Consider the following 25,456-nt stretch of genomic DNA (forward strand, 5'->3'; position numbering starts at 1 on the left):
ACACGCCACTTTGGGACCCAATAATTAAGAAGCTGTAGAAATTCCACATACAAAAATAAACATAATTTACTAATTTTTTCTTAAACATTGCTCAAACCAATAAACTTTCAAAAAATATTAATTCACCCAATTGGTTCCAAATCGCCAAATCAATAATGTTTAATCACAACAATCTGACTCATGTATAACATCTCGGTTCTGCTTTCAATTTAAGACAAGTAACCATAAGGCTGAAAAATTGCAGTAATTGCTTTATTGCCTGGGTTTCGAAGAAGAAAACAAGTAGCAAGAGTTGGTTGTTGACATCTCTATTATAAAATAAAAAAGACTACTTAAGGACATACATGCAACATTGATTTCAAAGCTGGGAACTAATTTGGGGTACATGATCAAGCAGTTTTATAAAGTCCTGATTCACAGTCTACTAAGATCATCAACTTGGGAATAACAAAACTAGTAAAAATCAAATAATGCAAATGACTTGTGTTGTATCTGTGAAGTATTATAGAAATATAAAATGAAATCCCTTTTTATTTTTTTTAAGATTTATTTATTTATTCATGATAGACAATAAAGAGAGCAAGAGGCAGAGACACAGGCAGAGGGAGAGGGAGAAGCAGGCTCCATGTTGGGAGCCCGACGCAGGACTTGATCCCGGGACTCCAGGATCGCGTCCTGGGCCAAAGGCAGGAGCCAAACCGCTGAGCCACCCAGGGATCCCCTGAAATCCCTTTTTAAATTCCAAGGGAGTGAAGTTAAAATACACTTATAAAAGTATACTATTTCAAGCTTCTATTGTAGTTTACATTTTACAAATACAATGACTTGTGGCATATCAGACCCCATGTCATAGAAAGTGGTTTATAATGATCAAAAATTACACTGGAAAATGAATATCAAGAAGACATTACGATCTTTAAAAAAAATCATTTACCAAAGAGTCTTTAAAATGTGATATCACAAATACTATTTCTAAAGACATCTGCCATCAAAACCATCAGTCCACCAGATTCTGAACTGCAATCACAACTTTTCATGAACTTCACACAACCTGACAATATGTTACAGTTATAAACATGTCAAAAATCAAAAAAATCTCAGAACTGCAGGGCAAATTAATATTTGTTAAATACCAACCTAATTGTCTAGGACCAAAATGATATAATTTCTACTTCCCATGGTAAAAATAGGATAAAATTCTATCATCACTAACCACCATTTAAGCATACCTAATTCTAACAAAAAAACTTGAGAGAAATTTCATATGAAATACAAGCCATCTGAAACTTTTCTATACTATTTTTAAAACAAGCCAAATTATGTATCAGTGTACTTAATCTATCTGATCAGTACCATATGATGAATGCTCTGTGCATGCATGTGCTAAAGCAATAGGGAAGAAATTCTTCAACAGACTGAGTCTCCCAAATATGGTTTGTGTGACTAACAGCTGAGAGGAAATGCAACTGAAACTGTACTGGAAATCCATTAACATCTAGGCACAGAAAAATGCCTGGGTGACAGTATAGTTGGATGTGCAAATTTGTGCAGGAATATAGCCAAATTTTTTAGCAATCCCTCATGGTCTTATATGTATTGACAATAGCGTTTCTTTTTCAGTTGTAATGTTACATTTAAAGAATACTATTTGAGTTGGAGGACCTGGCTGGTCTTTAAAACAAACAGGTTTAAAGCTTGGATTTACAAAGGCACAGCATTTTAAATTATACAAACAAAAATTTGTACAAAAAAATTATATGCTCCACAAAAACTGCTATGCGCAGCTGAAAGAAAAAAAAATCAGTATGTTACGAGGGGGAAAAGTATGCTAACTTACATATCATTCTAATTTCCCTTTAAATGTATCACCTTAAATTTTTCTAGAAAGGTCATTTTAAGGATTATTATATTCTGAGAAGGGAGTGCTTTTAACGTTCATATTTTAAAGCATATGTTAATACACTACCTTATTGATTACATCTAGTATTTGCTTGGTTTTTTTTTTTTAAGATTTTACTTATTTATTCATGAGAGAGAGAGAGAGAGAGAGGCAGAGACATAAGCAGGAGAAGCAGGCTCCCTGCAGGGAGCCCGATGTGGGACTCCTGGATCCTGGGTCTGCAGGATCACATCCTGGGCCTAAGGCAGGCACTCAACCCGCTAAGCCACCCAGGCATCCCTAGGATTTGCTTAGTTTTTGCCTAAGAACAAGTATTTAACTCCTTCACAAACCATTTGATCCTAGTCACTCCATACTGAACCCTTCCTATATACTCAATGCTGTGAAATGTTATATTAAAAACTGAAAGCACTTCATTAAGAGTTTACAACTTAATAGACTTAATAATACAACTTTAAACAAGTATACAAATTCAAAAGTATAAATATGCTATAAGTAGCTCTAGTTGTGGTGATAAAATAAACTGAACATTTTGAAGTACTATAATATTTTACAGGTGAGCAGTAATAGTAAAATTGACTCAGCACTTTGCAATTAAGAAATGATTCTCGTAAAATTCACTGAATCCGCAAAACCACCCAGGATACCCTATGAGTACTCTTCCCCCATTTTGTTGATGAAGAACCGGAGATCAAGAAAAGATAAGTGACTAATCCAAATTTACACATTAAGTAGTAAAGTCAAGATTCAAATTGCATTCTCACGGCTAAATCAAGGCTGCCCCTGGATTCATAATTTTCACATTCTTTCATGTTAGTAATCCCATCTGATCATTACGACCCAAGAGATAATAATAACAGCTAATATTCATTGAATACGTATTATGTAGCAGGTGGCGTTCTGTACTATATTAATTTACTCCTCACAAACCCTATAAAAGGGTTACATTATTAGTCCATTTTATGGATGAGTAAACAAAGGCTCATCAAAAACACGTAATCTTGCCCCAAGATTACAATTAATAGGGAAATCAGAATTTAAACCCAGGGCATTTATTCCAACACCTGCTTCTGTACCACCTCACTCCTCAGAAGGGTTTAACGTAGGCAGGTTAAGAAATTTGCCCAAAGTCACAAGAAAACTGGAGAGGGAGAGGTCTTTTAGTACTTCACCCTACTTTTCCTAAACGTAATTGGAATCATTAAATCCAGATGGGGCAAAGTGGTTTGGGATGTAGATTGTTCTTTAAAGTGGAGTATGAGCAGGTGAGAAACACTGGCAGGAAGAAGGAATCCCATCAAGTTAGAGAAGACTTATCCTCCACAGACTGGAGTCAGAAGAAAAATAAAATGTGAGCAGAAACTGTATTTGCCATTCTGATATAGGGAGTATGAAGCAGGGTAGATGAAGAGGGATAACACTAATTAAGAAAATCAGTAGAAGTGAAGCATGAGACTGATTTGTTTTGAAAGAAAATTTAAAGCCACTAAGAGATTTGGGACAGGTGGTATAACGCCTCCAAAAGAACTACTACCTACTCTCGCCAAAAGTACCTAGTGTAGGGAAAGAAAACATATAAGCCCTGACAGAATTATACACTTTTTTTTTCTTTTTTAAAAACTAAAATGTCATTTACAGTTTAGCAACTCATTTTGACTGTTAAAAACCTTCCTGTGGAGAGAAGAGGGATAGGGGAGTGTAATCAAGGATGACGTGCTTCTCATTAGTTCTCAAGCTGTGAAGCTATGGTACTGGTTACTTTAGCACATAGATGTCCCTAGGAAGACCGTTAAAATCAGATGAAGGAAATCACAACAAAATCTCTCTGATTCAAATAAATGAACTGAAATGCCAATCTAAACCTCAAGCATATGTTAAAAGTAGAATCTGTAACAGAGAGAGGAAAAGTTTTTAAAAAATCATGGCAGAGACCAAACACAAGGATCCTAGGAAGCAGCACTTTTTAGAAGACAAATTGAAATGAGGCAAACTAACCCTAATAGAATTTCCTCTCTCATTACTTAAAATAAACCAGGTCACTAAAATGGCTTATATTGTGGCATTTTGTTCATTTTAATTCCATTTAAATTCCATTAAACCATAAATTCCCATGGAAATACATTAGACACGTGCTCACAATAATTAGAATGCCTAACATTTCAGTGTAAGTACTTTTGCATGCGTTCAACAAAAGAATGCAGTGAGGCCCCTTCAAGGTTTGTTTTTTTTTTCTTTTTTTTGGTTTTTTTTTTTTTTTTTTGCGTATGTCAACAGCTATTTTATGATAGGAATTATCTCCGTGGCTATAAAGCATGTGTAAAATACATTACAGGAGTCGGCAAGAAGCCTTAATGCGGAAGACCCAGTATAGGTCTGGACTGCACACACGGAAACCTCAAAATCAAGCTGAACTTCCTAGAATATAGCAATGATAAATTTTTTCCTCCCAAAGCTATTACTGTTAAATATACCTTGATAAATTAAGTTCAAGTGTAACTACAATTGAAATATGATTCAACTGAGCTATGACCTATTTTTCCTCTTAAAAGCAAAAGAGAATAATGACAGTTGTGAGACATTTTTCCATTCCAGGGTATTTCTGAAAGTTGTTTCACAGCAGAGCTAAAAGCAAGACGCACTAAGGGACAACTTATTTGCTGTAAAATAGTTACATATGCTGCTGCTCACAGGACAGTTGGAATGATTTAATAATTTGTTGTTAAAATTCTATGTCTTCACTTAACTTTTAAACTATACATACCAAGAGGCATTCAAGAAGGAAGTAACTGCAAAAATGTAAGAGGACACCTAAGTCTACAGTTCAATTATAACTATATATTTACAGACAACAGAACAATCAACATGACAAATACATAATTAACATATACTGTATTATGTGGTTGAAAATACCCACCCCTAGCAGAAAGCTTTTTGGTGTTGATAATTTTGGCAGCATATTCTTGTCCAGTAGGGATTTTCATACATCTTCTCACCACTGAGAAAGCCCCCCTGAAAACCAATAATTAGCATGTCATCAATATAATCAGCTCTGATATCCTATTAAAAATCACAGCAATCTGAGCATTTTTACTGCATTTAGTGATTTGTAAAATATCAATGCGCTACAGTAATATCAGAAAATGAACGATTCTTCCTGGGAACCCAAGCCTTCTTTAATGTTGAAGAATAAAAGTAAATTTTATTTAACTGGGAGCACACATTATTAATCAACATAATGAAAGAAACCGCCAATTATGACGGCTCTTGTTTGCCCAGGAAATTTGAAAACATTTTACAATTCACACTCACATAGTACCAAATGCTCTGAGAAGGGAAAAAAAAAAAAAAAAAAAAAAAAAAAACCCTGCAAAGAGCATGGCTGGGGAGGAGCAGCAAAAATCTGCTGCCTATTTATTAGAAAAAAAAAAATTAATGTGGCTCCAAGTAAATATGGCGATTGTTTTCACTAAAATAGAAATCTTGGGAACATTTGTGTGGTTTAATAAGTCCTGATACGGTGATTTCTCTGTGCCCTCTTTTGAGCTGGGGGAAGGGTGAGATTTGAATTAAGCTGCTCTTCCGACATAGTCTCCATGTTTTAACAGCAGACAACATATAAATATGTAAGGATATACTCGTCATTACGTTTAAAAGATAATTACAGTTTCTTGAATTCAATTGTATAAAACATACATACATACATACACATAAACGCACCCCTTTCGTAAGTAATAGTCGGCACTAGCGATAGAGGAATAGGGTTTGGGTGGGATGCTACATAAACCAACATTCACGGTTTGGCCCCTGGGTCCCTAAGCACACAGGTCCTCAGGAGGTCTCTGGTCCCCTTCCTTAAATTCTCCGAGGAGTTCCGCCAGTCGGGGCGTGGGAGGTCGTTTTTATAGGACGCTAGGCTACCCTTGGCAAGCTTTCTCTCGGTCTCCAGGTCTTTTCCGTCGCCTGTATAAATAAATCCTCCCAGAGAATGCGAAGATGTACACGTAAATCCTAGGAAGGATGATGATGAGCGAATAATCTAGGTGCAAAGGATAGTGGATATGGGGCAGGGGGTCGAGCTCCTTTGGTGACCCTCTTCCTGGACAGAACAACTACTGGACGTGAAATAGACTCCACGCCAAGTTGAACTTTCGGCATCAATAAATATGGCACCGTCTGTGGCAGGGAGTTCTCGTTCGTACGTGGGTCGTACGGGCGACACGCCGGCTAACCAGGAGGCATCTCTATTTACAGAAAACACGGTCTATGTTGCATTTTACACGGGTTCTTGTTTTCTCTCCACACACACACACGCACGCTCGCACACTTCTCAGGATGACAGCTACAACTGCAGGGATCGTAAATCCACTAAGTCTCTAGTGCAAGAGGGTTGGGGTGGGGGGGGGGTGGGCGGGAGAAGGTGGGTTGAGGATTATCGGAATGGGCCACACAAGCGGGGTGGAGGGTCTTTTCCAGTCTCGGTCCCCCTCCTCTTGCTAGAGCAGCACCTTGCTCAGAGCCGGCCACGCCACTGGCCCTCCTCCCACTCCTCGGGTCTCCCCAGCTCCCTCGCCCCGCGCGGGAGGCCGGTGGGTCGGGGAACGCTACCCGCCCCTCTGCTGGGAAGGGGACGTGCGGACGCGGGCAAAGGCGCTTACTTTCCGAGCTCCTCGAAAAGCTGATACTCGTCCGTGAACCTGGTGCAGGTTGCGGTCGAAGCCATCCTCTCGGTGCGGGCTGTGCCCCTGGCTGGGAGAGCCGGCGGACGCGACTCCCACAGACGCGCGGCTTCCCCGGGACTGGCCCCGCGGCGCTGTCACCCAGGGCCGCCCTCACTTTCCTCGTCCGAAAGTAGCTCGCCCGGGAGGGAGTGTGCGCAGGGGCGGGGCGCGAGGGGAGATGACCAGAAAGGGTGGCGTGGGGTCTCCTCCCCACGGTCCGCCGATTCTCTTCCTCCTCCTCCTCCTCCTCCTCCTCCTCCGGCCCGTGCTTCCTTCTCCGCGGGACGCTCCACCCGCCCCTTCCCAGCCCCTCTCCCCCAAATGCCGGGGGCGAAGTACTCGGGAAGAAGGGGCCGGGAAATGGAAAACAGCCGGGCACGGGGCGAGAGGCGAGCAGTTGCGAAACTAGCCGCACCGGGCTGGAGGGGAGGGAGCCCGAGGGGGCGGAGGCCGAGGAGCTGGGAGCGGACAGCGCGAGCCCAGCTGCAGCTGTCAGCGGGCGCGGGCGCGGGGCGCGGGGGGCGCGGGGCGCGCCGGGGCTCGGCCGAGCGTGCGCGCCCGGAGCCCGCCTGCCTCCCGCGGGCGCCTCGGCTGCCTGGCGCTGCCCCTGGGGCCCGCGCCGCTCCGCTGCGAGGCTGCGCGGCTGCGCGGCGAGAGGAAGAGCGCTCGGATGGGGCGAAGCCCGGGCGGCCCTCCGCGGGCCTGGGCCTCCGCCTCCGCCTCCTCCCCTCCCCTCCCCTCCCCCGCGCTCCCTCCGCGGAGCCCCCTCCTCGCCGGTCCCACACCTCCCTCTAGCGACTCCCAGCCCGGCGCCTTCGCGGACCTCGCTCTCCGCCCCGGGTCTCACGCTCGCGCACACCCGTCGGGGGGCGGGGGGGACGGGGGGGAGGAGGATGTACGAACGAGCAGCCCGGCGAGGGTTTAGGTGAGTGAGGCGACACGGCGAGCCGCCCAGGTGACCTCGCGGTCAGGCGGCTGCCGACACTGGGGCTGGATGCGGCGGAACGACGCGGGGCGAGCCGCGGGCCGGCCGGGGGGTGCCCCCGGGGGGAGGGCGACGTGCGCGGCCGCGGCCGCGTCCGCTCGGCTCCGCTCGGGGTCGACACCGCGGGGGCCGGAGGTGGGCAGCGGCCGCGTCCCGCCCGGGGTCCCGGCCTCCCACAGCCCCCGGGGACTCCGGGCCCGGCCTGCAGAAGCCGCGCCGCCGCCCGCAGCCGGCTTAGCGAGGGGCGCTGCCCGCCGTGCGCCACGTTTCACGTGTGAGGCGACTGCACCTCACTGCCCACGTGCCCCCGCGCCGTTTTCCAGGCCGGGTCGCTCAAACTCTTGACAGACAACCCCCGCCCCAGGCCTTCGCTTCAGCCTTTGCCGAAGGCTAGAATGAAAGCAAACACTCCCCGAGCGAGCGAGCGAGCGAGCCACACCCTCCCTTCAGAGTAACTCCCGCGTAAGCTCAGGAAGTTCTGATAGTAAGGCGGCTTCTCGCGAGATCTCCGGCCCGGGCGGCGGGGGCGGGGGCGGGGGCGGGGCCGGGGGCGGGGGCGGCTGCTGGGAAGGTTGGGTGTCGGTCACGCGACCTGGCTGGGGCTGACGTCACTCGCATCACGTGAACACGTTCCGGCCCGTTTCGTTTTGCAAAGGGAAGAAAGAGAAGTCTAGCGGCCGGGCGTGTTCTGCTCGCAGGACCGAAGACCTGGCTAGGCAGTGACCCGGAAGTACGCTTCGTAAGCGACTTAACGGTTCAAGAGTGTGTCCTTAGCATTAGCAGACAGTAAATAGGAGGAAAAAAGTAGATTTAAAATAAATCGCTGATCGCTGAAACAACCCCTGGCCCTCCCGTCTGTCTTTAATAAACTATGCATCTGCAATTTTGAAGGCAGAACAAAACCGTTTTGAACGGTCTTTCCAAATTGCTGTCCTTTGTTTTACAGCAGGGGACCCTAAAAACCTCGTAGTTCTGGCTGATTTGTTCATGATTAGCATCACATCATGGACTCAGATTTCCGCAGCTGGAAGATAAAGGATAACTTGGATATACAGTCTAATGTAGAGGAATTGTTGCCATCTCCCAAGGGCTGCTTGTCCATAGTCACACATTTCCTCATCTGGGGAATGATCTCCTGCCAAGAAGCAGAGCTTTTACTGAGGTTTTCAAAGTATTTACCAATTCCAACAACTGTAACAAAATGGAACCTTGTGCCTATTTTTATTCCTAGCCATAAAAAGCAAATAGAACATTGTGTAAAATGTAATGATACAAGATGATACCAAAGGCTGTATAAAGAAAAACAGGTCTAAATATTAATAATTGAGCCATAAAATTGGAAAAAAAGATTTCGTCTGCTAAAGATTTTTAACTTGTGTCTTAAATATCTAGCAACATGGTTCCAAGTTATAATGCAATAATGTAACATTCTCTGAATCTGAAAATGAAGCAGAGTGAGTATAATTAAAACAATAAATAAAGATAATATAAAATTTTACAACTCCGGGGAGGAAAAAAATTTTTGAATATTCAAGTAATTAGGTCTACATAATTACAGTATTTATCTCAGTTATTTAAACTAGCAATAATTGTGAGTGGTTATGATGATTGTATGATACAATGAAACAGAAGAGTTTCAATATTGATGTATTATTAGACAATAAATGTGTATTTTAAACACTGCTTACTCAATATTTGTGCTGTTTCCTCATTAATATCTTAGACTGATTAAAATATTTCTCTTATTCAAAGATTGACAGTTATTTCTGAAGTTTGGGCTTTCTTAAAACAGTGATTTTTTTTTTTTTTAATGTTTACAAGACAGTAATCCTTCTAAAGTTACACAGAAATCCCATTTGGATTATAATCTTCTTGCCTTCTTCCTGGTCTCCTGTGTCTGCCCTTACCCCTTTTCATTCTAGTCTAGCCATGGCAGGCATAATGGTCCCCTTAAAACCTCAGTCAGAACAAATCATGCCTTTGCTCAAAAACTTCTGAAGTCTTAGTAACTCAATTAGATTAAAAAGCAAAATTCCAAAAATGGCTAACAAGGCCTTCACGGGTCTGCCCTCCATCCCTACTCCATTCGTCTTCTTACCCTCAGTTTGTACCCTGGCTCATTCTACTCCAGCCGCATTGGCCTCTGCTGTTCTGGAGCATGACTTGGCATGCTCCTGATTAGGGACTTCACATGTACTATTCTCTCTTTCCTGGAATATTCATTTCTCCTATTGCATTTTTTTACCTCCTTCTAGTATTTTCTCAAATATCACCTCATCAATGCAGCTTTCCCTAGCCACTCTATCAATTACTGCCCATTTTTCAGACATGATTTCTATTTGCACTGCCTGCTTTATTGTTCCCCTTAATATCTATTACCATCTAGTATACTATAAATTTTTCCCTGTTAATTGTTTACTTCCCAACTAAAATATAAGTTCCCCAAGGGCATGCGTTATTGTCTGTTTTGTTTACTACTCTATTTCCAGCAACTGGAATAGTACCTGGACATAATAGCTGCTCAATGAATTTTATTGAATGGGCAAATTAATTATTTTGGAATTTAAATGATCTAATTGCAATTTTTATATGAAAGTTGTTGGGCAGCCCAGGTGGCTCAGCGGTTTAGCGCTGCCTTTGGCCCAGGGCCTGATCCTGGAGACCTGGGATCGAGTCACGTCAGGCTCCCTGCATGGAGCCTGCTTCTCCCTCTGCCTCTCTCTCTCATAAATACATAAAATCTTTTTTTTAAAAGTTGTTGATAATTAATATACCAATAAAACTTATTACTCTAAGGTGATCATTTTCAATTAAGATAGTCCCAGTATCCTATAATTGAAAGTGCTTACGTGGAGAAGTGGATTTTTAAAATACATTAAAAATTAACATCAAGGGAAAAAGGATCTAGTACTAATTTTCATGCCATTGAAGTCCATAAAGGGAGAAGGAATTTCTGTTTTTGTAGATATACTGGCATTACTAAATTTTACATTGTAATAAAAGACAGATGCCAAAAGTTTCAAATGATTAGGTCTCACTGTGAAGACACAACTCAGTTAAGGAAATGAAAATGTGGCTTTGAAATAAGTTTTTGTAATTCCTACACTAGTTTAATACCACCCCTACTATGAAAGAAGATCCATTTTATGATGTGAAGAAATACTTAGGAAGTCATAAATGTGAAAAGGACGTCAGAAGTTACAAATGGGAATGGAGGATTGGCAGGTTAAAGTTAAGAAATTTTCTAAAATTTAGTAAAACACATGAGCTGAAAGTTATACAAAAAATAAAATGCAGGAATGCCTGGGTGGCTCAGTGGTTAAGTTTCTGTCTTTGGCTCAGGTCATGATCCTGGACGTCCTGGGATGGAGTCCTGCAACGGGCTCCCCACAGGGAGCCTGCTTCTCCCTCTGCCTGTCTCTGCCTCTCTCTGCCTCTCTCTCTCTCTCTCTCTCTCTCTCGAATAAATAAATAAAATCTTTTAAAATAAAATACATTATTCAAGTATAAATGGGAAAAAAGTTATAAACGTGCATATTTGGTTTCTCAATTGATTTAATCACACAAAGATTGAAATCAGCTAGTGTTATAAGCTCCTAATGTTCTGTTTGCTAAGGTGAAAGAAAAGCAGTCATAATTTTATCTTCTTCTAAAATGTATTCTTTAATGCTGGAAAAGGTAACAGTGAACAGAGGAAGAGGTGTGAGGTATGAGGGGTGGGGAGTTTTAGGGGGGTAACTAGTTCTAAGCAGAGCCCAGTCACTACCTACATTGCTAGACTTCCATCAGATGAAATCATGTTAATACCAAGACCACACAATATTTTGCTCTAAATATATTCCCTCCCTTTTGTGTGTGTGTGTGATGGTATCAACTGACCAAAGTAGCAAAGAGGTAGAAGACAGAATGAAAATCATCACTACGTACAAATACAACAGGAGAACCAAAGATAGAAGATCTCTTTTTTTTCTCTTTTTTGCCATTTTGCAATTAAAAATTGGAAGCCTTCAGGAGTCCCACCAGGAAAGAGTAAGTTTCTAATACTTAGGTAAACAAAACGGATACTGGCAGTCATTGATATTCCTTGCTACAGTTACAAGACAAGAAACAACAGAGAGATGATGCTATCTCCACAGCTCCTTACAGTAAAGACTATCAGTAATAAGTAGATTGCTGTGAGAGTTTTAGCAGGGTGTGTATTGTAGCCACTTTCCACTGAGTATTTGGAGGCAAGGAGAAGAATGCAACTTGCTGTTGTTTTTTCCAATTAGCTTTCTCAAGATATAATAATTGAATCTCATAGAGCCAGACACAAAAATAGTCTACTAGTAAGCTGATAATCTATTCACCAAACTATCCATTCATGAGAGATGAGCTTGCAGGTGAAGAAATGAACTATTCATGAAACAGAAGCTCATAACTGAAAAGATTTTCATTTCATCAGGTTCAGAAGGAATTTTTCCCCTACAAATAAACATAAATGTGTAAATGAACAAGGAAATAAGCGATACCCGCACAATGAAGAGGTAGCTTTTTTTCCCATTACTTCCAAGCACATGGATTAGCATATTTGACCCTCCATGAAGATATCTAACACTCTGCTAAAAAGAATTGTAGCAGGAGATTATATTTAATATAAAGTACGATGCATAAACCAAAACAACTGTATAAAAGGCTATTGATCATTAACAAAGTAAAAACATGAATTAGCAGATGTTAAGTCTTCCTCTGTGCATGGGTAATGACTTTCACTTACTACTGTTGCAACACTTCTTACACTGGACTGTGACTATTGGCCCCTTATATGACAGGAACTGTCAGTCTCCTACTGCAGCACTGGGACAGGGCTCAAAAATACCTTTTATTAAAATATATACATATATATTATCATCAGTCTCTATCTCCAAAATATTAAAAATGCCCAATATTTAATAGGGTGTAATAAAGCCTTTTCCTGTCTATATATAATAGATCATTTTCAATCCTTCCATAATTTGACTTCTTTGTATGATTTCATACTGGGTTTAAAATGTTCTCTGTAGGTTTCCACATCCAGCACCATATTTTCCATTCACAGCACCTCCCAACACCCACAACATTTCTGTCTTTTCTTCAGGCTCATTCCTGAGCTCTTTTTTTTTTCCAACTTTATGGTGAATGGTATGCTTCGGCATTCCATTGTAGGCTGCTTTTGTTCTTAACCTTACACACACCCTTCTCAGGCTGCTTTAATAACTAATTTTCCTGATTATTACCTGTTTTAAATTTGGCTCTCCAGATGTAGACCCGTAGACAAAAATGTCTGTGCAAGTGATTTATGGAGAGGCAGAGCTCTCAGAGAAAAGGGTAAGGATGGGGAGGAAGCAGAACAAAGACAAACAAACAACCTGGTGTGATTTCAGGCAAAGTCTCAGCCTGAACCTCTTTTACATTCAGCTCGAGAATGTAGATTCCATCCAGATTTTGTTCCTTTCCAGGTAAGGACTTTCCTATTCTTTCACCAGTCAGTCCCTGACTCCTAGCTAAGGGGAAGGGGGAAGAAGGGACACAAACCCCCAAAGAATCAAGTAGGACCCCCTCTTCTTGCGGGCACATAGAGAGTGGGGAGATAACAAGAGTCTGTTAGATATGGAAATGCTAATAACTCTGAAATCTTCCTCTCAAACTCCAATCTCTTCCTGAGCTTCAGACACGTGTTTCCTGCTCCCTATTAGAAACTTCCTCTTAGATATTCCACCTCTATGTCTGATTTAACATGTTAAAAATTCATCTCCTGGGATCCCTAGGTGGCGCAGCGCTTTGGCGCCTGCCTTTGGCCTAGGGCGCGATCCTGGAGACCCGGGATCGAATCCCACAACGGGCTCCCGGTGCGTGGAGCCTGCTTCTCTCTCTGCCTGTGTCTCTGCCTCTCTCTCTCTCTCTGTGACTATCATAAAAAAAAAAAAAAATTCATCTCCTGTATTCCCTCTTCACTTACACCTCTTCCATATCTCAGTAAAATTTGAGGGCCGCCTGTAAGTAACAATCCCTCTGCCTTACTACCCCCAACCAATCATATGTCCCTGTACCTCCTGCCATCTCCACTGCAAATACCTTCTTTTAGGCCACCACCTTCTCTCACTTGGATTAGGGCGTTAAGTCATCCTTCTGTAGTGAACTCACATTAAAGAAATCTAATATGTCTCTCCTCACCATTAATCCTATGAAAAAAAAAGTCCAAAATCTTTAGTACACCCTACCAGGTGTTTCCTCATCAGGACCCTGCTTAGTTTCATAGATTCATCTCTCTTGTCACCATCCCATACAGCGACTACCAAGTATTTCTAGAATTATCTATTCACTTCATATTTCTCATCACTGGCATTCTAGACCAAACTGTTGTCATCTCTCAACCAAGTTTGCAGAGAAAGCCTCCCAACTCCATTAATTTCTGCTAGCTTCCATCTCCTCTGCACATCTGAGAGAATGATCTTTTAAAAACAAACTGATCCCACAATTCCTTTGCTAAAATACTTCAATCACTTTTCTAATCATCTTGAAATAGAGACCAACATATTGTATGTGTTTTAGGAAGCCCTACATGATCTGTTTTTGTCTGTTTCTTACATGTTGAAGAAACCTTTTCTATTCACAAGGTTGTATATTTGCCTGTGTTTTTCTCTTAACACTGTTATGATTAGTATTTTAACCTAAAATTTATTGTTGTGAACGGTACAAGGCCAGTATCTACTTTCATGTTTTTCTCTAAAATATCTAGTTTTGGGCAGCCTGGGTGGCTCAGCGGTTTAGTGCCTGCCTTCAGCCCAGGGTGTGATCCTGGACACCCAAGATCAAGTCCCATGTCAGGCTCTGAGCGTGGAGCCTGCTTCTCCCTCTGCCTGTGTCTCTGCCTCTCTCTCTATATGTCTCTCATAAATAAATAAATAAAATATTTTTTAAAATAAAATATCTAGTTTTGCCAATGCATTAACTGAATAGTTCATCTTTCCCACTTCTTTAGAAGACCTTTTAAAAAATCATATAGTCATGATACATGGAATTGCTTCATTATTCTCTATCTTCTATTTGTCTATTCCTGTGCTAAAACTCTTCTCCTAATTCATGTGGCTTTAGAGGAGGATAGCATTTCCCTCATCTTTCTTCATTTTCAAACTTAGCTTTTAAAAAAATATTAATGGTTTAAATTATCTTTGCCAAAACTTGAAAGTTGTTTTTTCTTCATGTAGGGCCCAATGCCAAGGCTTTGCTATATGGTTTCAACTAGGCAACACAAACTCGACACAGAATAGATTTTAAAATACGTTTTCTTACTCAATTTATTATCACCAAATACTGTAGAATTATACTAACCTCTGTCCTATTTGCATGACAGGTCAGGCTATTCATTATTATTTATTATAATTTGTTATCAACTACTATTTCATTCCTAGCTTACCAAGGCCTCCAATATTTCTTATTTCTCTGCTTCTTTGCTTTGTAGAAGTTCGTTGTAGATATGCTCACTCATTCATTTAAAAAGTAGAAAGAGAAGTGGTTTTAAAGTTTTACTTGGCCAATGCAGTAATACATGTAGCTAAACCTAACCATCAGAGTCTGTTCTATCCTTCTACAAAAATAGGGTTGGAGCTGAGCACATAGGTAGCATACATCTAGCAAAAGTTTTTGCCTTCAGATTAAATTATTGACAAAGAAATGGGAGCAGAAGTGATGTATACCACTTTAGGTTTTGCATTTTCCCCAGCTCCCACCCCCACAAAACAACACCACATTCATGCTGCTTAATGTTCTTCACATTCCTGAATGACTGGCATGGCAAATCCTAGGATGATCTTCTAAGTGTCATGTTGAAGATGTCAGTCTGGATCCCTGAAAGAATTCATAAAAGCAAAGCTGCTGTTGACCTGGAAACTCTGCTCTAGACTAAAGAAATAAACTTTTGTTCTCAAAGGAACTGAATTTTAAACTTTTGTTTCTATAGCTTAGCCTGCCCTATGTAAAACAAAGCATTTTTAAAAAGACCTCTTAAAAGTCCTGTATAAATGTAAAGTATCACTATAACTCAAAGCTTAAGAATAAAAGTATAATTAATGAATGAATGGAAATAAGTGGTTGGGGGTATGACCATATTTTATTTTTCCATATTATGCCAGTTTCCATTAGTGAGGTTATTAATATTTAGCTTTGTTGTAAAATGGTCCAACTCTAGTCAGAACAAGTATCTATATGGTTCAAGTTAAAAAAATAAATGAAAGAATCATTCTATCATTTTACCCCTACTACACACACCCCCAATACACACATATGCCCACACAAAGATTTCATCCAATAGGGGAAACAGATTTTTAGAAATCTTGGAAGCTATAGCAATATCACTGCAAAGGGCCATGAACATTTTTCTCTAAAGTTTTCCCATTTTTTGTGTTTTTCTACTTCATTTATTACTCCAAAAAAAGAGTTTTCAATTAATTGCTTATTTGTAAGCAACACTTTTTTTTTTCACAAGTACTTGATTCATTTAACAAAGAAGGTGTGCCCTCAAATTAAGAGTTTAAAGGTGTTTTTGAAGGCAGAGACATTTAAGCTGAGAGAGTTATCAAAGTATATGGAAAACAAAGAGCTTCTTTCTGCAGCTTAAATGTGAATTGTGCCATTAATTTTGCAACATTTATTGTATAAGTTGTTTGTTTATACATTAGGCCATGCACAATAAGCAGTGTCCCCACTATTTGGAGGGGGATAGGCATTTAATCAATGGTTTGTAAGAAATTTAAGCAATATAAAGGAAGAATATAGGGAGCTATGAGAATGTAGAATATTTGTCTTGGTGGAGTAGGCAAAGAAGGTTTTTCTGAGAGGGGATGAGCAAATGAGATCTGAAAAATAAGTAAGAACTAGATAAAAGAAAGTACAGGGAAAAGCAAGGTCCCTGGCTGGCTCAATTGGAAGAGCATTCAATTCTTGATCTTGGGGTTGTGAGTTTGAGCCCCACGTTGGGTGTAGAGATTACTTAAAAATAAAATCTTTTTTTTTATAAAGTACAGGAAAAAGTATTCTGGTATATGGAACATGGTAAATTTGAGGAACCAGAGGAGGTCTACTGTGGGCAGCATGCAGTGAGCCAAATGAGGCTATAGGGAAGGGTCTGAGAGGCTGTCATGGGGAACTTAAAACTATATGAAAAAGAAAGGGCACCTGGGTGGCTCAGTTGGTTAAGCGCCCAACTCTTGACCTTAGCTCAAGTCTTAATTTCAGGATCGAGCGTACAGGCAGCATGTTGGCCTCCACACTGGGTACGGAGCCTACTCAAAAAACACAAAAAAGAAGGAAAAGAAACGAAAAAGAAAAAAGAAAAACACACAGAACAGTGTGGAAGCACTGCAAGGATTTAAAAATGCATGTGATATTCTGTATCCCATAGTTTATTCTGGCTGCCTGTGGAAAATGAATGCTAGTAATCTAAAGTGATCAGCTTAGAAGGCAAAAGTAAGAGAAAGTGATAGCATGGATTTAGGTGGTAGTGGTGTAAATAACGCTAAATGAATATTTAAAATATATTTGGAAAATTAATATTAAAACTATAAAAGACACATTGACATTTGAAACCATCTGTATTATTAGGAATTAGATAAAACCATAGACTATCTATGTTAGAATGACTTAGATTTGGGTTTTTGTTTGTTTGTTTGTTTGTTTGTTTTTCGGAAAACTCTGCCAGGAAATATAGTACTATAAATTAATAAATAACTTTACTGTTTTATTTGGGAACTTCTTTCTATCAAGTTACTCGAGAGAGTATTCTGCTCACCTGGCTAACTTACTCATCAGTTCAGTTTTCAATAATTACTTTACAGCATCCACTAATTTTCAGCTCTTATATCATAGATTTTGCCCAATTTTCTATTTCCCTTCTTGGAAGACTTCTTTTTTAAACATCTTGAGTCCAGATCCCAAGTCCTATGCATATCTCCCCTCTGAATTCTTTCTATTGAAACATTAGGTGGTGTTCTCCCTATCGTAATGAGTTTGTACTGCATTATTAATAGGTTGTCTGAAGATATTCAGAGGGGACAATGGAAACACAGGAAGTTCTTTCAAATACTGGCATGTTGTACAATAAAATATATGCAGCTATTATTGCACTAAATCGTGCTTAGCAAAGTTCTGGCATGGAAAAATGTCACAATATGTTAACTAAAAATTCAAGTTACTGAAGAGTTTATTTTAATCTCAATTTAGTTTAGTTTAGCTTAATCTGTTTTTTATTTGGTTTATGTTTGGTTGTTTGGATGGATGGATAGAGAAAGAGTTAAGTAAGATATGAGATAGATAAAATTCTCAAACTTCAAACAATTTCCTAAATTTTAACTGTGATTATCTTTGGAAGTAGGTGTATGAATTATTTCTTTTCAGTATTTTTGGATTTTCCTTCACTCAATAACTTTTGTGTACTAAAAGCAATGAATACTCTAAAAAGATAAAACTTTTGAATTTACGTATATTTGAGAATTAGAATATACATTCCAGAATCAAAGAGAAGCTTGGAATTTATCAATTCTGTGGTTTCCTCCTGGAGAGTTCCTTGTTGGTGCTGGGACCAAAGGATGAAGGAATAGTAATAACTACTCTTTGCATGTCATAGTTTCCCAGTAATCATATAAACAACATGAAATTTTTTATCTTATGGAATGAGGAAATTTGAGCATTAAATGTTTAACCTTATTTCTCACTAGAAATAGGGATCACTTCAAGTTTTATACTCAAGTTTTATACTAAGCTAATAATAACAGGTAACATTTTTTGAGTGTTACTATATGACTCACAACCCTCTGAGATAGTTTTCTGCTACAGAGCCACAGAACCTGTATTTTTAATTACTATATATTATCTTTCATATTTTTATTCATTTTACATGCCACAGCTAGATACACTCATAGATACATTTTTCAAATGGATAGTTCTGAGACTATTTAGCTGTGCAGATTTGGCGGCTCTTTAAGGGGAGAAACGGTGTGGAGTTAACAAATGAACTGCAGAAGTCATGTCTTCAGGGGAAAACCAGTGAATTTCCTACTTTGATAATTAGCTACAGTCAGCCCTAAGTGGTAAATAATATTAGCCAATAAACAACTGCTTTTCTAGAGAGATGGGTGACTCATTTTCTAAACATGTGTTTATGTGACTCTCATCTTCTGCTCCAGAGGTTCAGCTGAATACATCCTTCCTCCATCCTCCATAGGCCTTGTCCAGTTTTTGCTTCTTTCTGGCTCTGGTACCCACTTATCAACTTAGTTTCTTACCTCATCTCAGGGCTAGGATCTGCTTCATTTCCTAGGATCTGGTAGGATCTTACTTCAGATTAGGATCTGAAAATCTGACTGGTAAGGGGGAGAGTGACAATAAACTCCACAGCCCTCACTAGATATTTTAACGACTAGATGCAAGCCCTTTTCCTTAACATTCCCAGCTCACCTCATTTCCTGAGTGCATTTCTGTGGTTTACTCCCTGAACTTCAAACCAGGCCCTTCCAACAGGCTGGCAATGCCAGATTCCAAGTGCACCTCAGAAACATAAAAAGGATTCATATTGGATGGGTTCTATCACTATCTCCCACTGCCACCTGTTTAAATATGCGTGTTCTGGTTTCAATCCCTCTACCAATCCAAGAATCCTACTAATCACCAGGCTAGGGACTCCCAATGGCCAAATCCAGGCAACTTTACTCCAGCCCCATCCTCATGAGGATCTGTAGAAATCTACATGGCCAATTGCTATCTTTTCTTGAAATGAGTCTTCCTTTGACTTCCTTAATCCCAGTTCTCCTGGGTCTCCTACTGCTAAGAATCGTTCCTGCAGTGTTCATACTTCCGCCTTGTTCTTCTTCCTTCCCTTTTTCTTTATAATTAGGCCTTTACCACTACTTTGGAGTGGATATCACTACCAAAATCCTTGCCTACTGGCTCCATACAGAGAATTCCCACATCATGGTCCTCAGCCCCTGTAGCTCTCCAGAGGTGCTCATTCCTCTCTTATATTTCATGTGTTGATGCCACAGTGCATCCTTTCCAAACTCTCAATTTCTGTTAATGGTACCATTTCCTCACTTCTACAAATTCAATCCTTGGGGTAATGTTTGATCTCTTCCTTATATTCCCTATTTCCAATGTTATCACATCCTGTAGATTCTATATTAAAAATATCTACATTAAAACTACCCATTAGGGGAAATAAAAACTACCCATTAGGATTTACTCCTTCCCACTTATATGTCATCATCAGAGAGGGGGTCTATTATCTTGGTGCTCAGTAATTACAATGGTCTCCTTAGTGTTTCACCTACTGAGCCTTCTCCTCCAAGACAGCGGTCCATTTCTTCAGTATTCTTTAAAGCCCATTCATCACCTCCTATATTAAAAATGAAACCAAGTTAAAAATGGAGAACTTGAAGTATAAGGCTAATCTGTATTCTTCTCATAGTAACTATTGTTTATTTAGTATCTACTATGTGCCAAACACTTTGTTAACCACTTAACGTATATTTACATTTTTAATCTTTTCGAGAATTGTGGAAAGTAATGGTTATTATGCCTGTTGTACATTTGAGCAAACAAGATTCAATTAACAGTATGTTTGCTGGAAGGTCACACCTACCAGAGGGCACATAGAGCTGTCATCTGATCCAGGTCTCTTGGATTCCAAAGCTTGTTCTAAGAATTTAATATATGATACTACAAAGACACATAAATTAGACAATCACTGGATACAACTTCTTGTTTTATATGTGATTATATGTCAGAAAAAAATTAAAAATTAATCCAATGAAGTCAAGAAACTTGTTTTCAGGATTTTTTAAAAAGATTTTACTTATTTACTCATGAGAGACCCACAGAGAGAGGCAGAGACATAAGCAGAGGGAGAAGCAGGCTCTCTGCAGCAAGCCTGATGCAGGACTTCATCCCAGGACCCTGGAATCATGACCTGAACCAAAAGCAGATGCTCAATCACTGAGCCACCTAAGCGTGCCCCTGCTTTCAGGGTTTTTGCTGATGTAGAATGAGATTAAGTACACACACACACACACACACACACACACACAAAGCATTGATGCTTTAACCTATCCTAAATTTCCTAGTGAGATTCAAGAAATGATAATTTCTCTGATGGCCAAGTACTTATTTATAGCCAAACTGTGATTCTCAAGAAGTAAAAATACTACACCGAACTATGGTATGGGCATCCTTTAGACCATGCTGTGTGGAATGGATGCTTTCAACACATGATTCCACGCAAGATGTCTGTAATGAATGAACTGTATGTTAGAGCAAGTTTGCCTCTCATGTTAAATGATAGAAAGACAATGAGAAAACAACTTCCTATATCTTCACCTGGAGGAAAGTAAATGTCTATGAAAATGGCTCTGTGAAGACTTGAGATGTGATGGTTTACGAAAAAGCAGAGCTTTTCCCCACAATCATAAAAACAGAACAAATAGAACAAAACAAAAACCTTTGGTAATATATAAGCCACTGCCCAGAGAGGTCTTAGTTAACACTGTAAGTGGTTCTGTTCTTGTTCCTGTTTATTCCAGTGTTTCTTTCTTTCATGTCATTAAGCTGTTTTTGTATAAAACCTTCTGATTCCTTCTTTTTACTGCCTCTCCAATTCTATATTTACAAATTGTTCCAAAAAAAGAAAAGGCATTTATATCAAACAACAAAGCTTATAATCCAGCCTGAGGAGCTCATTATTCATAGGAAGTGAATTAAAATTAAATTCATTCTGGGTGCAGTTAAGGCAAACCTTTTTGTTCACTGAAGGATTTCTCAGCCTCTGAAACTAAGATCAATCCAGAAAGTAAAAGAAAGGCACATTGGTGTATTCAAATATTAGTTCAATATAGATTATTGCCAGAATCTTTTTTTTTTTAAGATAGAGAGAGAGAGAGAGAGGCAGAGACACAGGAGGAGGGAGAAGCAGGCTCCATGCCGGGGCCTGACGTGGGACTCCATCCCGGGACTCTAGGATTGCGTCCTGGGCCAAAGGCAGGCGCCAAACCGCTGAGCCACCCAGGGATCCCCTATTGCCAGAATCTTATCAGAATCTGCCAGTGATTCTTAAGACATTACTTTAAAGCCAGTATTTATGTAACTAATTACAATAGTTTGTTTTCAAGTGTCAGGAATGAGTATGATCTACAGTAAGCAAAATGGAGGAATTTATTATAAAGATTCAAGAGAATATTTTATAAAACATAGTGATAGAAATAAACCTTTGTCTCAAGGAGGCTTAGAATTTAGAAACAAAAATATCAAAGTGCTAGTTGTATTCTTATACTGTTTTCCATTTCCACTTGTTTCTGTACTCTACTTTTTATTTTGCACAGCATAAAATGGCAAGGCAATCCCATAAGATTGTACAGTTTGCAATCTACACAAGGGTGTCCAGCCAAGAGAGTTAAAAAACAATCTAGTTCTGCTAGCCCAGCTGTGAACCCTCAGGGTTGAGTTGTCCTAGATGGGTGACTTTTTCTAGTTTCTAAAAGGCAGCATATAAGCATGCAGAGACCCCACCAAATGGCCATGGTTTTGCACATTTCAGGTCTAGCCACAAAAAAAAAATTAATATTGTTCAAACTCCAAATCCCTGGAGAAGAATTTTTTGTTGAAAGTGGCCCCCACTTCTGATTCAGTTAGCTATGATTCAGGAAGTAAGGGTATTTTTTTTTTTTAATTGTGAATTGGTAAGACTTTTGTGGGTAAAGCAGTTTTTCACAATTCCTTGAATTTTTATATTTCAGACTGTCTACTAACCTTTAACTCTTAGAGATCTCCTAAGAGCCAATTATTCAAGAAACTTATATCAGAATGGAAATTATGCCAAGAACAGCAGAAATCATCTAGATCTGGAAAGAGAGCTAGTTCTTTTTTTCTCTCCATATGCATAAAATTCTGTATGTATTGGCCTTGCATTCTTAGTAGACTGGAGATCCTTTTTTTTTTTTTTTTTTTTCAGCTAAAATACAAGGTATTATTGTTGAAATATTTGTTTTGCATTTTATTCCAAATTAATTTTTATCTTCCTTTTATGGTTAACAGATTTAGCCAATAAATATACAAGGTACTCAGTTAAACTTGAATTTCAGATAGATAATGAATAATTTTTTAGTATAAGTTTGACCTATATAATATCTGGGACTTAGATACACTAAAAAATATTGTTGCATGAAATATATACTAAATATTCATTGCTTATCTGGAACAAATTGGAGGGCAACTCTGCTTACCACCAACACTGTACTGTTTGAAACAAATTGAATTGGCCATCCTTTATTTTATCTGGCAAACTTACTTCCTTTTTATTATAAGTTGAACCCTGCAAAACTACTTTTAAACATTTCTAGATCTAATTTTGGCAGAGGTATGAAGTCAAGGAAATAGAAACAGATGTATATCCTTACATATAAAGGACATTAAAGCTTAAATTGGTGACTTTACAGTGAAATACGACACATAATCACCTGGCCTCTATGTGTAAAAGGTCTATGTTTTCTTTTGTAGGAGAAAAATTAATGAAGAATATGTTGTATTATTTTTATAGTATTATACACATACTTAGTCACACAGTGGAACAAGGATATTTTATCACTAAAATATAACCAGCTAAATAGTATATAATTCCACCAGAAAGTTAATTTACTTTTTTAGAGCTGAAAGAAGTGAGACATTTCCACATATTAATATTGTCACATCTCTTATTACTTTTCATTTTAATTTTAAATACTTGGAGTAGTCCTAAACTAACTCTATAGAATTACTGCAATTATTTATAATTGGTCATGTTTTAAAAAAACACCTAATGTTGCCTTTAGTTCTTGAGACTTAGCCTTACTTTTAAAAAATGGCACACAGTATTGGTGTTAAACTGAGAAACAAAAACCACAGAGTTTTGTGACAGGGTAACTATCTTATTAAGTCATATAAAACTTAAAAAGTAAAACTTAAAATGTTGGAATAATTATTATTTAGGTACACATAAAATCCACATGAGTTTAGACTTAAGTAATGTCAATAAGAGTATTGTTTTTGTAAGAAATTGAAGAAATGTCTTACTTTTCCTTTATTGCTCAAAAGTAGCACCACCACGATTATTTTAGTGATTTGAGGAGCACTTTTCTGTTCCATGCAGTACACTAATTAAGGTATATATTTAATCTTGTTTCCATTTCATAATCCTTGTAAGGTACATATTATCTAGATTTTTTTTAAACTAGTAGAACCTGATAGAAGTATTTATTAACTCCTCTAAGCCATGCATATAAATAGTAAGTAGTAATATCTGCTCCTAAAGTCTGTATGATATGCCATAATAAAAAAAATAAATAAATATACTGTGTTATTAAAAGATATGACCCAAACCCAAGGTAGGAAGTATTGACAATTTATCTTGGTTTCTTGATTTTTTTTTATTAGTAGTATTAATTTACACTGGTATTCACAACTCTTTTTTGATATAATGAATTATTCAGCTTGAACTGTGGTGCCATATTTGGGGGACAAAGATAATGGCCCGTTATCTTTTGATGGAAATATTATTGAAATTTACTCTTTGAGGAAGTCTTAGAGAATTAGCAACATGGTATTGACCACTAGAGGGCCCGAAATTTGCAATTCCTATTAATAACTAGTAGTACTGATGGACACTCTTTGTTTTTTTAGTTTAAGTGCTTTTTATTTTTAGATAACCTACATGACATGCTTTTTTTCCCTTAAGACAATGTGTCTGCTCCAAGTATATCAAGCCGAAAATTAATGAAGAGCTCAAAATGGCATCAGTCCCATTTGCCTAAGTTCTGATTTGTATGGATGAAAAGTAATAGCCAGTTACGGCAACAGGTGATCAATCCAATGTAATAGCCAAATTGGTTAACATTTTTCCATTTCTAAAACATCCTTAAAGATGTTATCCTCATTGTAGTCCAGCAGAGCAATCACGCCATCTAGATTCATGTTTTTAGCAAAAAGGAACTGGTAGTTTCTGGAATTAGCAAGAACGTGCTTGATTTGTTCTGCAGCCCTTGTCATAAAAGGTTTTTCTATTTTTGGTCTCTGTTCTTCAAGTCTGCCTTTGATTAAGTTCATGCAATCATTGATATATTTCTTATAGGCTTTTGTGAAGCTGTTTTTCTTTTCCTGCCAAGGATGGTTCATGACAATAGCAACACCAGTGGTAACTGTGCCCTTGCTACCTTTGCTGCCCTTGGGGACTTTGAGGTGGCATTTTCACCAATGAGCTAGCCATTAATGATATTCGCTGTTCTACTGACCATCTTCCAGTCTACCTCCAGGTTCAGGATATGAGATCTCCCAGATCTTATAGATGTTGGAGAACATCTCATCACGGCTGATGAAGTCCTGGCAGATGACTATGAGGGCACCTGAAGAGAGCAAGGGCAGTGCCAGTGTAGCAGGAACCAGAAACTATCCCCAGGTGTGGTGCAGTGGGCACAGAGCTCAGATGGAGGGAGATGAGAGCCAAAAAGATGAATAGACATTTCACTAAAGGCTTCTGGTAAATTTTGAAAAAATAAATAGATACACTGATTCGGATCTCCTAGGCTAAAAAATGTTAAAATTAATCTTAATGTTTGTTGGAATCTTTACTTCTAAACAATTGTACCATTAGGATGGTTATTATACAATTATTATTTTTATACATTTCCCAGAGAATCTTAATAAAATTGGAATATAATGCAATTGAAGTATTAGAGGTAACAATAAGGATAGGGAGAGGCTAATAGAATGTCTACTGGGAGGAGAAGCCAATAAAATACTGGGAGAAATTGCCTGGAGGAAGAA

The 25,456-nt window shown here is 39.1% G+C and overlaps 1 protein-coding gene and 1 pseudogene across 29 annotated transcripts in view; both read right to left on the reverse strand.

The window, feature by feature from the left end:
* Nucleotides 1–7,124, reverse strand: part of CAMK2D (calcium/calmodulin dependent protein kinase II delta) — a 302,138-nt gene extending 295,014 nt beyond the window's left edge. For 17 of the 29 annotated variants that reach the window (XM_077882424.1, XM_077882417.1, XM_077882429.1 and 14 more), the window contains exons 1-2: nt 6,556–6,763; nt 4,815–4,909 (exon numbers count right to left, since the gene is read on the reverse strand). In XM_077882424.1, the coding sequence (XP_077738550.1) occupies nt 4,815–4,909; nt 6,556–6,620 (160 nt within the window). In that variant the 5' untranslated portion in view covers nt 6,621–6,763. Of the gene's footprint in view, nt 1–4,814; nt 4,910–6,555 lie in introns of all 29 variants that reach the window. The other 12 variants (XM_077882413.1, XM_077882407.1, XM_077882411.1 and 9 more) reach the window with 6 other exon arrangements.
* A 17,399-nt stretch (nt 7,125–24,523) lies between these two features.
* On the reverse strand, nt 24,524–25,021 carry LOC144304261 (translationally-controlled tumor protein-like; annotated as a pseudogene).
* Between the last annotated feature and the right edge of the window lie 435 nt (nt 25,022–25,456).

The sequence above is a fragment of the Canis aureus genome, chromosome 33 (genome assembly GCF_053574225.1).
Source record: "Canis aureus isolate CA01 chromosome 33, VMU_Caureus_v.1.0, whole genome shotgun sequence".
NCBI classification, from domain to species: domain Eukaryota; kingdom Metazoa; phylum Chordata; class Mammalia; order Carnivora; family Canidae; genus Canis; species Canis aureus.